At 39.3% G+C, this 15,992-nt stretch overlaps 1 protein-coding gene across 3 annotated transcripts in view; it reads right to left on the bottom strand.

Annotated features, from left to right (window-relative positions):
• Nucleotides 1–3,026: 3,026 nt before the first annotated feature.
• BMPR2 (bone morphogenetic protein receptor type 2) overlaps nt 3,027–15,992 on the bottom strand; it is a 170,859-nt gene continuing 157,893 nt past the window's right edge. For 2 of the 3 annotated variants that reach the window (XM_073306445.1, XM_073306447.1), the window contains exons 8-13: nt 14,588–14,748; nt 12,657–12,804; nt 11,575–11,711; nt 8,362–8,546; nt 5,910–7,189; nt 3,027–3,850 (exon numbers count right to left, since the gene is read on the bottom strand). In XM_073306445.1, coding sequence (XP_073162546.1) covers nt 3,600–3,850; nt 5,910–7,189; nt 8,362–8,546; nt 11,575–11,711; nt 12,657–12,804; nt 14,588–14,748 — 2,162 coding nt within the window. In that variant the 3' untranslated portion in view covers nt 3,027–3,599. The remainder of the gene's footprint in view (nt 3,851–5,909; nt 7,190–8,361; nt 8,547–11,574; nt 11,712–12,656; nt 12,805–14,587; nt 14,749–15,992) is intronic. The other variant, XM_073306446.1, reaches the window with a different exon arrangement.

Raw genomic sequence — 15,992 nt, 5'->3', positions numbered from 1 at the left:
AAACATCTTTCACCTCAGACCTGACAAACCTACTGCACCAAACATGTCTTACAGGATATTTATCCATAAAGAGTAACATAAAAGGTAGCTACAGAAAGCTCATAACTTGTCAAGACTCAATCATTGTGAGATGTATGTATGGATATTTAAGAATTAATGTATTTATACGGAAAGTATGCTTTATGGACTTGGAGTAAAAATTAATCACCGGACCAAGTGTTTTGATGATGTCTCATTCAAGCAAGAGAGTTGTCACTCTTCCCCAGTCAGCTGGCAAGGCAGTGCAAGGGTCTATTATCTAACCTGGCTACATCCCAGAACAGTCAATGGAAAACGGTCAAAGACAATTGCCAACGATTGAAACCACTTGGAGGTGAAAAAGGAATATTACAGCAGGCAGAATATCACCAGGGCTATGACTAAAGACAAAAGAGCAAAAGGCACTCTGGATCCATTCACTGAGGAAACCACTTAAGAAGCAAGTTGCTTTCATGAACATTTAGATCCTGATTCTTGTGACACCAGCCAGCTCAGCAATTGACTGAACCCTGGGGGGAAAGACTACCTTATTATATAGAAAAGGTAGCCATTGATAAGTGTAGACCCAGGTTTGTGTTGTCATAAGTTGTTTCTATCACTTTCTCTCACTTCTAGTTAAATCTTTATTCTTTCTTAAATAAACCTAGTTTTGTTTTCGTATAAGTGCTCACAAGTGCTGCGTAGTTTACAGGTGCAGTGATTTAAGATAAAATGCACGGGTCTGGAATTTCTGTGAGTAGCTAATGTTAGGGGCTGGATAGCGCAGGGGAATAATTCAAAAGGACCCAGGAACTGAGGTGCACCTCTTATTAACCTGCAAGGTGAAGTTAGTGATGGTATAGCTCAGAGAAGAGTGCTCGAGTGGCTGAAAGGCTCATGGTGTCAAGGAGCTGACACCCAGCTACCATAAGAAAGACTCCCTTTTGCTGGAGGCAAGGGGTAACCACTGTGACTCACAGTCCTGGGTGCCCCGAGAACTGTCACAGTGTTTTACAGATGTTTTTTAAAGTAACGCTCTGAAATTATGATAAAGGTTACACTTAAGGCAAAGCAAAAAGTCACTAAACGAGGTGTGAGCAATCTTCATTATGCACATGATACAGTGACTGCTGCAAAAAACAAAGTATTGTACTCCAGAAATTCACACATAGATCCAAAAAGTGTGAAGAATTTCAAGTTAAGGTAAATTCCAACAGGAACAAAAAAAAAAAAAAAAAAATTCCAACAGGCAATGTTATGACTATCGTGTCAAGAATTCAGATCAGTGTGTAATGCAAGCCAACTGAACATGTGGCAAGTTTTCAATATCTGGGATGTTAGATTGCAGCAGATGGCAAGCAGGAGAAAGAACTGAAACTAAAATGGAGAACATCTTTTAGCAACATAAAGATAAGCAACTGTATTTTTATACATTAGGCTAACAAAGTTGTGCCTAAGAGAAAAGCAGGAGCCTTTATTTGGGTGCAAGGACTGGGCAGTGCTTAAAGAGCTGGAGGCCAAATTCTGCCCTGATTTACACTTCTGCAACTACACTGGGCCAGAGTCTGATTTCAGTTACACCAGTATAATAGCAGAGTAACTCCTCTGAAGTCAATGAAGCAAGCAACTCCTGATTTATACTGGTGTAGCTGACAGCAGAATCTGGCCTACAGCATTTAGGAAGCATGATAAGATGCCAGAGAGAGACAGGAATGCAAACAAGGAAGCTTGGGAAACAGAGTCAGATGTGGAAGGCCATATATTACGTATGGCAGGTAATCATCAGAGGCTCAAGAAGAGAGTTAGAAAAAGTTACGGTATGGGGAAAGATTGTACAAAAGCAATATCAAGGTAATGAATGGTCTTGGAAGGACAGAAAATCAGATTCAGGCAGCTGAAAAAAGGCAAGTTTGGTGGCAAATCTTGGCTGCTAGCATCCTGCCATAGTGATTTGGCACGCTGACTGAATAATTTTTCCACAGTTTTTTAGGTGTTGGGACATGAGCCGTTTTCAGATACAGCTACAAAGCTTTGCTCAGTGCCACACCACACTAGATACTTCAATTTCTTAGCTAATTACTTCTTATTAAATTTATTTCAGCAGGGTAAATAATCACTCTTGAGACAAAGGCCTCATGTGGGTGCAATGTCCAGAAAGGAAGTAATTCTGTTTAAATAGACAAATTCTATTATCCTGGGAAGAAGTTGTGGTCACTCACCTCAAGGGATTAATGGTCACAAATACATGAAGTCAGTGTATGTAGTGTTACATACATTCTATAAAAGATTGAAATCTCTCCCTCATGGCCATAACTTTTAAAAGTGTATGTTTAAAATTCTAATAGCAAGATGAATTAAGAGGTCTATACAAAACTCTAAGAAAACTAGTTTTCACTTAACTCAGCTGCTGCCAATTAGGATAAACATACTTGCATATGTAATTTGATGGACATGGCTCCAGACCTCAGTATTTACCTCTACGGAGGTATTTAATAGACGCTTAGTTGCTCATCACATGACTGTTTTGTGTCAATCATAAGTCAGGCTTTTTTCTCTTGTAAGGAACAAAATGCAACTGCGTATACTCAAGATCTTAGTAGGACAGTTCATTAGGATTTCTGATAAATACACAATAATAGCATTCAATAAAAAATGTTCATAAATACAAACTGAAACTGCAGCAAAAATCAAATATGGCAGACTTACTTTGTTTCCTCACACTTTGTTCAACACTGTCTTGCTTAGAGCTTCCCCTTCCAGTGTCATGTCTCCTATGAAGGAAACTGGTTAAGATACGGAAGGTTGAAAAGAAAGGCAGCTGAAATCATATTTTGTTTGTTCCTTTTAAAAGTCCTTTCAAGATGGGGAAAATTCATGCATTTTCCATTATAATCTTAGAGCTCAATGATAGATATAGGCAGCTGCTTCAAGCTGGCTATGGTGTGCAAAGTTCACTGTCATGAATGATCAACTGCCAAACAGGAAAAAAATTAACAAATACTCACAAAGAGGGGGAGAATGTGTGGCAGTTTTATAAACACACTTTCCAATAAAGCGAACTGTGAACTATAGACTATTGCACATTTCAACATAACACAAGAAAAGTAGGGCATTCAAAAGATAATACACTCTGTAACATAGAAACATACTAATTAACTTGTGCACAGAAATCAAAACATGGATACAAGACACCACTGCAGTCAAACCTGTCTTATAGTCTGCTTATGTTTTTAGTGATCTTTAGGAACTGGTCCAAACTGATTATCAGCAATAAATTTTTTTGTTGTTTTTTTTAAAAAAATATTTTGAGACCACATTTTTGATACACATATATATAATTCTGTGGTCAAAAACAGACAGACTTAACTTTAGCGATACTAAATAAAAGTGCAAAAACATTCAAAAAATGAAACAAAAAATATGGAAGCATAAGCTAAAAAATTTCTGCATAGCTGAAATCCATTTAAAGCGAGTTCTTGGCAGGGGGTGCTGACAGGAGGAGAAAGCAGTTTTTTAAAATGTCTTCTGCATGTTCGTTTCAAATAATGCAAAAATGTCATTTTGTTGGCTTTTAAAATATTTCACAGGCAGTTCACTCCTGCATCCTTAGACACCATTGTTGTAGCAGTACCTCCATCTGCAAGGTAAACAGCAGTGTTGGATTTAGAGTGGACTGCCCTATCACTGCCATTGTTGTTGACTTCGCAGTCCAGTGGTTCAGTGGAGATGACCCATGTTGAAGGGCGCCACCTCTTAAGTGAATATGGAGTTTTCACACGTTTCTTGATCTTTTCTCCTGAGCCCGGTTTGCCATCTTGTGATGAGTCACCTACTGAAAATAAAAGTAGAAAATAAAATGTTACAAGAGCATGCTTGAGAGTTCAAGCTGGTTACATGTACATGTAGACTGAAAAAACAAATCCTGTCAAAACTAGCAATAGTGACAAGAGAGGTGACTAGTATTTATGTACAGTGGGTGCCATTAAAACAAAGGGCCAGATTCTGCTTTCCATTATTACAGTGTAAATCTGTAGTAAGTCCAGTGAAGTCACTTCAGTTACCCTATGCATATACTGGTGTTAGAGAGCAGAATCTAGCCCTCAGCATTTACATTCATGTGACTTTTGTAACCATGTGATGTTTCTGTACTTGGAATGGGAGACATGGCGCTACTGCAATATTACAGGGCAGTGAATGCTGAGTTTTTAAATGGTATTGTTACATCATTTACCTTTTAAATTCCATTTTACCTGGCAAATAGGTTCTTACGTACATGACCACAGACAAAACCTAGCTTTTCATTTTGAGGCCAAATGTTCTATTCTCTGATTTTCCTCAACCAGCACTTGAGTCTAGGATGGTGAAACCTTTAAGACAACTGCTTGTCACCTTTTCTGTGTTTAAATACCAGCAACTGGGATTTGACTGTAAAAAAACAAAACAAAACCCCAAAAAACCCCAACATCTTCTTTATTTAACCTGTAAAAGGATGAGGTAAGAGAAAAGTACTGCAATAAAAAAACCCAAAAAACAACCCAACAATTCATTTTACTAAATTAGAACAAAATGAAGCTAGAAAAACATTCCACCAGTGAATATTCAACTGTATTTCATGAGTGCTCTGTTGCTGGTTTGCACTCTTCCTTTCCAGAAAGTATCGGTGTGTTTTACATTGCTAACTTAAACGTGTGTGTCTCCTCAGTTTCTGCTGGGAAAGCCCCCCCATCCAAATAACTTCGCTAATATTATATTCTCTGTCTGCCTAAGCACATTCAAAGGCTTCCAATCACAGTTACCTTGGCTCCTTCCAAGAACACAGGGTATTTTGGAAAAAAAAATGTCCAAAGAAAGATAAACAGGCCTTTTCAATAGTCCCTTTGAAACTGAACAGAACAGGGAATAACTAATGGAGGCTATAACTAATGGAGAGCTTAGCTGTAACCTTTCATTACTTTTACCTTGCAGGGAAAAGACAAAAAGTCAATAGTGGCTTCTTGTGTCCTTTTGCTGTTGAAGCCCAAAGGGTGATTACAGTTATTCTGAAGTCTATTAAATGTGTTTATATCTAAAAATATGTTGCTTTATACTACTGTTAATTAACTTCTCATACACACACACACACACACACACACAGTGTAGATGAAATATTTACTATTACACTAGGATTCAGACAAAAGTTTGGAGCAGTCTGTAGTTTTTCTATCTAGTCTGAACCCCCTAATGGGACATACTGATCTTCCAGGTCTCAGCCCTGGTATCTAATGCTAATCATACGTGAGAGCTGCATACCAATAGTGGGTATCAAGACATCAGCTCACAGGATTGGAATATTTCAAGAAAAGTAACTTATATAACTGTAATTGTTGTTACTTACCACAATAAAATCAGATGTACTTATTCTGAGAAGCTAATAATAATATAGTACAACCAGACATTACAATAACTAGTTCCATATTCCATTATTTTTAAATCGTTTATTTTAACAACCCTGAAACATTGGGCAGGAGGAGAAAATGGGAGGCTTAGTTAGGGTCTCCAGTATGCCCAGGAGAGAAACAGGGACAGCAATAGCAGAGAAGCTCTGCAAAGAGGAAGAGCTGTAGAAGTGATTGGATTTGGAGAGTGAAAGCAGAATTGATTAGAAAGTGAACCAATTTATTCCAGAGGTGGGGGAGGCAGAAAGAACTGATATATTTTCAGGCCAGGGGCCACAAAATTAATTTAATAGGAGGAGTGAAATTATACCAATAGAAATTAAATATACATGCAATTTGGGGGGGTTTGGCTATTTGGGCTGTGAGACAATACAGGTATTTTTCATCCAGGCAGATATGCTTAATTCTCAGGTAAGAAAGTGTTTGGGAAATTTTTCGAGTCCTGTCAACACTTACACTGCAAGCTACTGCTGTCCAAAGTATTTGTGGCCGATAGATCTAGTGAATTAGGCCTCTGTGCTCTTCTAGTCTGGGTCTGCCCAGCATATGTTGTCATTCTCTGGGTGCCAAGTGTAGTAATGTCTTGCATTGGACATGGATTACTGTTGTTGTTATTGGTGTTTGTTCGGCCATTATCTAGCGGTCGCTCTCTCCTGTCCACTAGACGATCCAGAACACCTTCATCTTGGCCAACTTGCTGCTCCCGTCTCAGTAAGGGTTCATGCTCATCGGGGCTTGAGTTAATATTCAGCCGACTGTCTTCTCCACTGAACTGATTCTGCAGCATTTCCTGGGCCATGTGTGCCACTGAACTGGTTGTCTGGCCAGATGGCACTACACCATTGGCATAGTGGGTTGCTACACCATGCGAGTTTATGCTTTGGCTTCTCCCGGCCACTCCATTCATGGTAACTGTTACCACATGAGGTTCTGCAGCATTGATAGTGTTCATCTTGGCAACTCCAGTTTCCACTTGCTTCAAGTTTGATTTGTGCTTGCCACCAAATTTCAGTCGTGGCTCCTTTGTTGAATTTTTGGGGTTTAAAGGTAGACTAGTTGGCCTCTTCGGAAGGTTCTGCTGCTTGGGTAGAGGGTAGACCTGAGTGGATGGGACATCTGGAATCAAACATGCTTGACCATTCCCAGCTTGTGTGAAGTCCTGCTGTCCTGTCACCTCTGCTGCAAGTTTGATCAGTGGGTAAAGCAAGCTGGAGCTGGTGCTGCTGAGTGGATCTGGTCCACTGAACTGTTTAAGGGAATGCTCCATCAGATTCTCATCAGAGCTCTCCTTTAGGTTCTTATCTACTTCTTTTGGATCCAGCTTGTTGGTTTCTAAGTCCTCCTCTGTTAGCTGAAGACAAACAGGAGTTGGTCCAACAGACTGCATGACATTTGTAGCATGTAGGTTTGTTTCATCTGAGTATGGCATCTCAGATATGGTAGTCATGCCAGTGCTAGGAGTAAGGCCAGTTGTGTTGGTGGTAGTTGTGTTGGTGGACAAACTGGTGACACTAGTCTCAGGGCTAGGGATGCGAGCCTGTGCTTGCTGTCGTTCATAGTTAATGGAGTTTCTGTTCTTCTCCCCTGAAGTCAATGGTGTAGTGGACACTGAATGCTCAGAAGAAATGTTCTTCACTATACTGTCAGTGTGGTGGATTGAGTCTTCAATATAGGAGGAAGAAGAGTAATCTGGATATGGCCTGATTTTTGGCACACGCCTGTGATGTGACAGGTTGCTTAAAAAAAATAAGAAAAAGAAAAAGTCTGACATTAAGATTTTTATATATATATTTATATATGTATATATATAAACAAACTGCCTTTCACCACTGAAGGTCTCTAATTTTCCCTTCATGTATAATCCAAAGACCAACTATTTAAGGAGTTCTGATAACACACTATAGCTTCCATGAAAAATTCTGGCTGCCATGAAATTGAACTAGTAGGGCAGCAGGTTTTATCATGGATATTATTTATGTAACAAAGCCTCTTAATTGTTTTTAAAGCCAAAAGTAAGGAATTTTGTCATCCCATTTGATGATTGCCCACTTCACAGCTGAGGCTCCACTCTAAGTGCAGTGAAGAGATCTTGGGGTGAGGGAGGCGAAGAGAGCCCTGCAGAGAGGATGGAGGAGATGACACAGGAAAAATCATGGAGTCGCAAATTATGATAAAAATCCATGATACATAATTTTAAACACAAGTTTAACATGATAAAACATACTGCCCTGGGTATCAAGAGTATCCCCAAACAGGATCTCTAGCATACACAAAGCATTAATATCAACTCAACTGACTCTCCTTCCCTTTGGATCATTTACAGTCAGAAAAGGCAAATACGTAGTGTCTCTCTCTGCAGGTCAGAATAATTATAAAGTCAATGCTGACCTTGTGGTTCCTTAATTGAAAAATACAGGACTGGGAATCTGAATAATTTCCTGAACTCATGTCTCTCAGCTGGCAGTGAACACACAAAGCTTTTAGCAGAAACATTTTAAACAGAAATTTCATGAATCATTTAGCAAGAGTTCTTGAAGACACTTCATAATCACTTCTTTATCTTGACTGTGAAAGTACAAGTCTGTTTTTCAGGTAGCTATATAACTCCGTCAGAAAGTCTGATCTTCTCTCTCCAAAATACAGTTGTTTACATCATAGGTGTATTGAATTTGAGGGAATTTGGGGACCCAAAGCTACAAAGAATCAGTTAATTGTGGATTCATATAGTAAGTTAGTGAACAACCTAAACAAAACTATGCAAAGTCCATATACACGCTAGCTCACACATGTTCATATAAATATGTGAGTTCCCAAGAATACCCAGCTACTATTAACATTCTAATCTCACTCCCAGGGTGACCTGTGTACTGAGGACAGCTGACTAACACCAGACTACTTCACTTCTTACCGCTCATTCTGCATGGCAGTAGACATAGGATTGACTGTTGGGCTGACTGATTTGTTCCTCTCCCAAATCATCATGAGTTCAGCCATCCGCTCTTCAGCACACTGGGCTGTCAGTCGAGCTTCAGCATCTTGGTCCCAACAGTCTTCGATTGTCTCTTTCAGGGACCTCACAGCCTGCAAGAGAAACTTTTTGTCAAATTATTCTCCTTTTTATGTTGTGTTTTTAATATACTTTCTTATGATTTAGAGTGATCTAGATAAAGTGAAATACTGACTTTTAGCCATAAGCTGGTGTACATTTTAATGAGAGAATGAAGGTAAAAATGAACAAATCTGTTCATTTAAAGTTAGTTTACACAAAAGAGTGAGAATTTACATGATACTATAATCCTAATACCCTTTATAATATATTACATTAAAAAACTATATATGGTCAAGCATTCAAAAGTGAAGAAATGCCAGAATTATGGTTGCCTGTGCAACCTTCCTTCTGGCTCTGGCGCATACGCATTATGATAGTCTTTAATTACATGATCACATAGGTTTTTTTTTCAATTGGGGCCCTGCCTCATTCAGTGTACAGAATGCATAGTACTCAGGAATACCATCATTTTTATCCTCCTCATTCAATTGGTGGTCCCTGCTTTATTTTACTGGACACACAAAACATTTTCAAAACTGACCTCAATATTTCAGAGCCTCTTTTGAAAATGGGATTTATGTGTTTTTGAAAATTTTAATCTAAATTTCATGTTCAGTGTCATGCACAAGTACAGTGGCAGAGATAGACCTGAGCTCTCCTGTGACCATCACCTGCTTTAACCACAAGACCATCCTCTCTCTTCCTGCATTTCCCTCCCTGAACCATTACACATCTTCCAACTTCTAGAGCAAATGAAGCAGGGAATCTACAAACTGTTTCATTCACTACAGAACCCTGATTATTCCCCAGAGCACCATCCATCCTGTGCACCAAATGAGACAGGGCCCTATGGAAAAAATAGAATGTGATCATGTAATTAGAGATTGTATCATAATTCAAGTTCAGCAAAAAAAATTCTGCAAATAATGCATTTTTGGGCAAATTTACTATGTGCAACTGTAAATGTCACACATCATGCATCATTGGTGGGGTTTGAACCCTGAAACTTTTGCACATAACACAAGGCAGTTATTTCCATGGGGTGGGGTGATAAAGATGGACCCCGCATAGGTCCCCAGCAGTCCAAGGTGCGGTCAAGAGGAGCCCAGCCCTCTCTTCCCACTCCTCCCAGGAGGTAGGGAGAGCTCTTTTCCCAACTGGTGCCCCTAAAGTGGGGAAATGGGCCAGTGGGACCATGTCCTGGGTCTGGAGGAGGTGTGGGAAATGACTAGAAAAAGCCTAGACTAGCTCTCTCCCCCACCCCTCCAAGATGTCAGATCCTAGTGCTCCTACTGAAGTGTGTGTACTGCTACTGATGATTATTTTGTAAGCAGCATAGGCCCAGCCTTAGATTAGAATGTACATTTTCAGTTATTATTTTGGAATGTTGCCAAAATCTTGGTGACAACACAAGAGAAATGGTAGTCACCTAAACATAACATAACATAATTAGCATTTAAAATGCAAATCTGTAAAATAACACAGCCCAACCTGAGCATCAATAAGTATGTCTTCACTGCAATAACACACCCCTGGCTGGCCCTATGTCACCTGATTTCGGCTTGTGGGGCTCAGGCTGTGGAGCTATAAAACTGCAGTGCAGACATTGGGGCTTGGGCTGGAGGCCAGGCTCTGGGACCCTCCCCCACCCTGGGATCCCAGAGCCCTGCCTCTAGCCTGGACCCAAACAGCTACACTGTAGTTCTATAGCCCCATAGCCCAAGGCCCACAAGCCTAAGTCAGCTGACACGGGCCAGATGCAGGTATTTTCATGCAGTGCAGACATACCCAAAGAGTCCAATCAACATTGTGAACTGGACTAGCTATAACTGTGCCAAACTTGGTTCTTCCAGAGCTGTATTTAACAGCAATGTAATAACAGTGCTGTAGTGAGAACAGTTGCAGCATGGTTTTCTTGAACAACATGGATGAAACTGTGCAACAGTTTCTACGTAGTTTCACTTTTTCAAAAACATCACAATGTCTTGCAATAACATTACTACAGTAAATTGTGCCCATATCTGAAATGGTTTAAGACATGCTGACACATGCGAGAGCAGATATGGCCTTAGGTCATATCACCTGCAGAGTGCAGGTCATTACATGTTGACTACCAAAGTGTCTGATGGTTCAAGAAGACAATTTCAGCCATTGAAATAATACAACTAAAAAATCACTTTTATTAAAAGCCAAATATTTAGCCCATTTATTTTTTTTTACCCACAATTTCTCTCATCACTTTGACTATTTTTATATTTGTTGTGAAATAAACATGTAAATCATCATACTTTGCATTTTCTATCTTTAATAAACAGCCTAAAGATCACCCACAATTTATAGAGATTATTTTAACTCAATTACTAAGTAGGGAGTAATGTGCAACAGAGACTCTCAGTGCTGTATGGGCTCAGTGCAACAGACAAAAGTTGGGAGATTTTTCTCATCTCCTAACCAGAAGACTGCCTTTTTTATATTTTTTGAGAATATAAAATTTTCACATGAATATCAAATTAATAAGAAGCATGATATATCTTCAATTTGGTAATATTTATCAAATGATCAGTGAAAGCTGTAGGCTCTGCAAATGCTGAAGAATATACATCTTGGCAAAAGAAGATATAATTTAAGAAACTACTCAGCTTTACAATTCTTATGTTGCTTAGCTTCAATAGCAAATACTATGTAATTTTTACTAGCTAAAATTTTGGGGCATTCTTAGTTTATAAAATTTCCAGATATGAAATGTCTTGATATTTCTGTCTTGTTTATGTTGAAATTTGGGCACTTGGCATATACAAATATAATGTGCTTTTGCACCTATAATACCTAAAAATCCAGTGGTAATTACGATATTTCTCTTTTAAAACCCCTAGTTTTAAACTGAAGTGTTTTATAACAATGAATTCTTTTAAACTGAATTCAGTATTTTTAAAAGTCCAGCCTGGAGCAGCTCTAGAACTTTAAATATTAAATGTCAAGTAGAAGAAAAATGTATTCAACATCTGGCTTTGAAAAGTGAGAGCATGACTTAGCTGGCTCAAGCAAATGCTTCTTTTTAACTTTCTATCTCACCAGGCTGTTCTCTTTCCAAGCTTCTGGGAATTTGGGTCGTTGCTTTTCCCTAGATACCAGTACTTGCATATCTTCAAAAGTGGGATGGTTTCCAACTTCTGTCTGGAATGCCATCTGGTACTCTGGCACCGACTCCCCTGTTGGGAAAGAAAAACAAACAAACAAAAACCCCATAATGAAATCACAGCTATAAGAAAAAGAACAGTGAATCAAGAACTTTTACAGGGGAGGAGGTGGCATGGAGGTTGCTCCCAATGATGTTTTTTCCCCTTTCCCTTAAAACAGAATTTTTAAATTAACAACATGTAGTTGAGTTAGTTAAATAAGAACAAGTCATTGTTTAGAACTACCCTGGGAGGCACTCAGAACTTTGCCCAATTGATGGGTGCATTGGCAACTGGCCAGGAATCTGTGGGACACATCTAATTTGTATGAAACAAAACAGATTGTATTTAATATTGGAAGGAGGCACAATAAGACTATAGGTCCCTGCATGCAACGTACAGCTGTTCGGCTATAGATGGAATACTACATGCCAGCACCGGTTAAATCCACAAGCTACACCTCAGAAATAAATACAAGAGTGGCTCTGGGCTGCATTCCCATGGGTTCCACTTGACCTGCCCATTTCCCCTTCTACCATATTACAGGCACTGAGTGAGTTTTCAGGGGACACTGGTATCAAAAAAGTTTAGCATAAAGTTCAGCTAAAGGAGTAGCTGTGAAGATCCCCATTGAATCATCGCAACTTTCCATGAACACTCAAAAGGGCTGTTTGAGAAAAACCTGGGATGCTACATCAATTCAATGGGCTGCACATACTGATGGTTAACAGGGCAAATGAACTATACAAGGACATGTGTTTCATCCATGGCCACTGTATTACAACTGAGTACACTGTACTAATTTCAATGAAATCCTTAACACTAGATGGCACTGAGATAATGGTGATAGACAGTTAAGAAAAATCTATTCTGTGACACAAGTGTAATGGATTGTATTTTTAAAATGTGAGAACACAAATTTGGTTTCTGATCCATGTTTTTTATTAACTTCATTATTTCAATCAATCCTTCAGTTACCTGGGAAGAGGTCTGTGCATCTCATGAAGATCTCCCAGTAGATAAGGCCTAGTGCATACATATCTACTTGTTTCAGAGCAGATTCACAGTCCCTCAAGTTCACTGCTCCTTCTAGCACTTCAGGAGCCATATAGCGGATTGTACCAACCTGTAGGAACAAACGGTTGCACTCTTAACTCACAAGGTAAAGCCTACATTTGACTCAGTTTATTACAGATCTTATTTATTATTCTTACCCTACCTTGTGTTTTCTATCATTTAGAAGAAAAAGCAGTTACTTCCATTATGTATATCCTTGGACTCTAGCCTCTTATCACCAGCCTAGTCACAATAAAACTTTTCCTGCACTATGTTGCTTCTGTTGTACTTATCAAATACATGCAAAATAAATGATTATGTCCCTTTTTATTGAACTTTTTTCTTTAAGGCCGCTAACAATTTTCCCTGCTTACAGTGTCCACTGCAACATCCTCTATTACCTACTGAAACACTGACAGGTGTTCATGATATTTTGCTATTTATATGCTATGCATTATTATATAACTGCGATACATAGATCTAATAAATTGTGTCCTCATATTCAGCAGGACACAGTGGAAAGCCTTTGATAGAGGAATGATAATTTCACAAGTAACTTCACTTTATAGCAGAGTATTTTACGGTAACAGGAGATAACCTATTATCTGCAGGGAAAATAATTCATCTTCTTCACCTAGGAACGTTGGCAGGGCCTCCCCTTATTTCCTGCAGGTTCAGGGAACGTTGACAACTGTATGCCTACTCGCATGTCTATCTCCACACATATTTACTCTCACTGGGGAATAGATAGCACAGTCAGACCAGCCCTTCTTCGTTACCCATTGGATAGGGTTAGGTGCCAGGGACTGTTCCTTATGCTTGCCCTTTAAAAAGTGGTAACTTATTCTCTCTCTGCTTCTTTCTTCAGTTAGGCATTGAGTTCTGTATTTCTAGAAAATTAACATCTAAGCAATACGCATTATTTATTTATAGTATATTACTATTATTATGATTATTATAGCTGAATTCCAAGGGAATTAGATTAACACAGTTGAACACACATTGAGAAGTGAGACTTCACTGTAAGGGAATTCAAAGTCCACTGAAATGGACTGAAGCACTCTTCTTCACTTAAAGCAGTGCTTCACTATAATTGAGTTTCCTATATTCAGATTTCACTGTATTCATGCTTCTACAAGTTACAGAAAGCAGATTCTTAAGCATCCTTGCATGGGCCATCACTCCCCACTCTCCACAACCAGACCATATAATGATGTTCAGGGGATGATGGAAGGGTCTAAATGGCTTGTAGAAAGCTGGAAGTGGGACATGGAGACTTTACTTCTATGCTACTGCTTCAAATCCAGTTGAGGGTTCATTACCATCTGAAGGGTGTTTGGGGCCTATAGGAAATGAACTAGCAATCTCAGTACAAGACCTAAAGACTGTGTATCCACACCACAACAAATCATTGCAATTGCACCTATGTTTACAGATCTCAACAGAGAGACAAAGGATTGAATTGCTATGGAGAGTCAATTACTCTCTGGGACCTAGCAGTGGTCTCCCCAAGTTTGGACCAAGGGGCTTTTGTGGGAAAATGTGCACTGCCACTGACCTGTCAGACCTATTCTATTGAAAGAGGACTTCCAACTCCATGGCTGTCCATATGTCCTCTTTCAAAAACACCACATTTGTTTTAAAATATTTTATTAAAACGGCCAAAGAATCTCATCACCCCAATTTTATAACCCACTCTTTTCAATATCTCCCCTTCATAGAAATTGTGCAGCCACTGGATTTACCCTATGACTTGAGGAGCAAGTATCTCAATATTGCTTCTAAATTCATTTTTCTCTTGCTAGATACCATTTACAGATGCCCATCATTGTTTTTTCTTAATTCATGCTCACCTCACTAATGGCTGCATTGTCCTCCTCGCCCGGACGTACCAGTCGATTTCCAGTTAATCTCATGGATAATCCAAAATCACTAATTACACATGTTCCATCATTCTTCACCAATACATTACGGCTGTTCAAGTCGCGATGGGAAATTGCAGGTTTATAATGGTCTATTTGGATAGATGGAAGTGTTCATTATTACTTGAGTAGCTCTACTGCTTGGCAAAAGAGGAACCAAATTGTGTTTTCTCGTTTTTTATTGAACTTTTTTCTTTAAGGCCGCTAACAATTTTCCCTGCTTACAGTGTCCACTGCAACATCCTCTATTACCTACTGAAACACTGACAGGTGTTCATGATATTTTGCTATTTATATGCTATGCATTATTATATAACTGCGATACATAGATCTAATAGTCAACAAGCTTCTTTTGATTCCAGTAGATCAACATTTTTGGGCAGTGCAGCTATAGCGTATTTAAGCATGGATCCACTGTCGCTGATCTAATGGCCAGTCCAAATGAGATCACCATATTCATAGAGTCCTCATTTAAAAGAAAGCACCAGCAATTCACTATAATTATCTCAGTGTCTGTGCAGAAATTGGACAGATGGGGGCACTTATATCAGTATATGTCTCACACTTATTCCAGTGATTGAACACACTAATCCTGCAATGGATCTCAGTTGCCCCACAGGAGAACCTCAGATTCCTCTTCAATTTATTACTCCAGTTGGACAACTGAACACACATTGGGTAAGTCTACACTGCAATTAGACACCCATGGTTGGCCTGGGCCATCAGACTTGGACTCGTGGGTCTTGAGCTAAGGAGCTATTTAATTGCAGTGTAGCGTTTTCAGCTCAGGCTGCAGCCCAAGCTCTCGGACCCTCCCACCTTGCAGGGTTCTAGAGCTTGGGCTCCAGCCAAAGCCTGAACATCTACCTAGCAATTAAACAGCCCCTTAGCCCTAGGCCCATGAGCCCAAGTCAGCTGGCATGGGCCAGCCAGGGGTTTTTAATTGCAGTCTTGATGTTTTTAGCAAATTTTTGTGGCTTTCACTATAAATTGTATAATATGGCTTTCTGGAAAGGTTTATTACAGAGGCTTGGCAATGCTCTTATCATGAATTCTCAAGTTACTACTGCTAGACAGTGGAACAGTTTATATCCATTATTTGAATCGAGACTTGTTTACTACAACAGCCAAGACTATAGAGGTGGTTTTGTTATGATCTGATGTTCATAGAACCATAGGAGTTTCTTAAACTTTGTGAGCTCCTTGCTGGCTTTTACAAATCAGTCTATTACTCTGTCTCTATGGTGGTGGAAGGCTTACACAATTATAGCTGCTTATGGAGAGACCTGGATGTACATTTCAAAATGATTAAATTAAGGTGGTGGTTGCATACATG

Source organism: Lepidochelys kempii, chromosome 11 (genome assembly GCF_965140265.1).
Source record: "Lepidochelys kempii isolate rLepKem1 chromosome 11, rLepKem1.hap2, whole genome shotgun sequence".
NCBI classification, from domain to species: domain Eukaryota; kingdom Metazoa; phylum Chordata; order Testudines; family Cheloniidae; genus Lepidochelys; species Lepidochelys kempii.
This window is presented reverse-complemented; position numbering and strand designations above follow the sequence as displayed.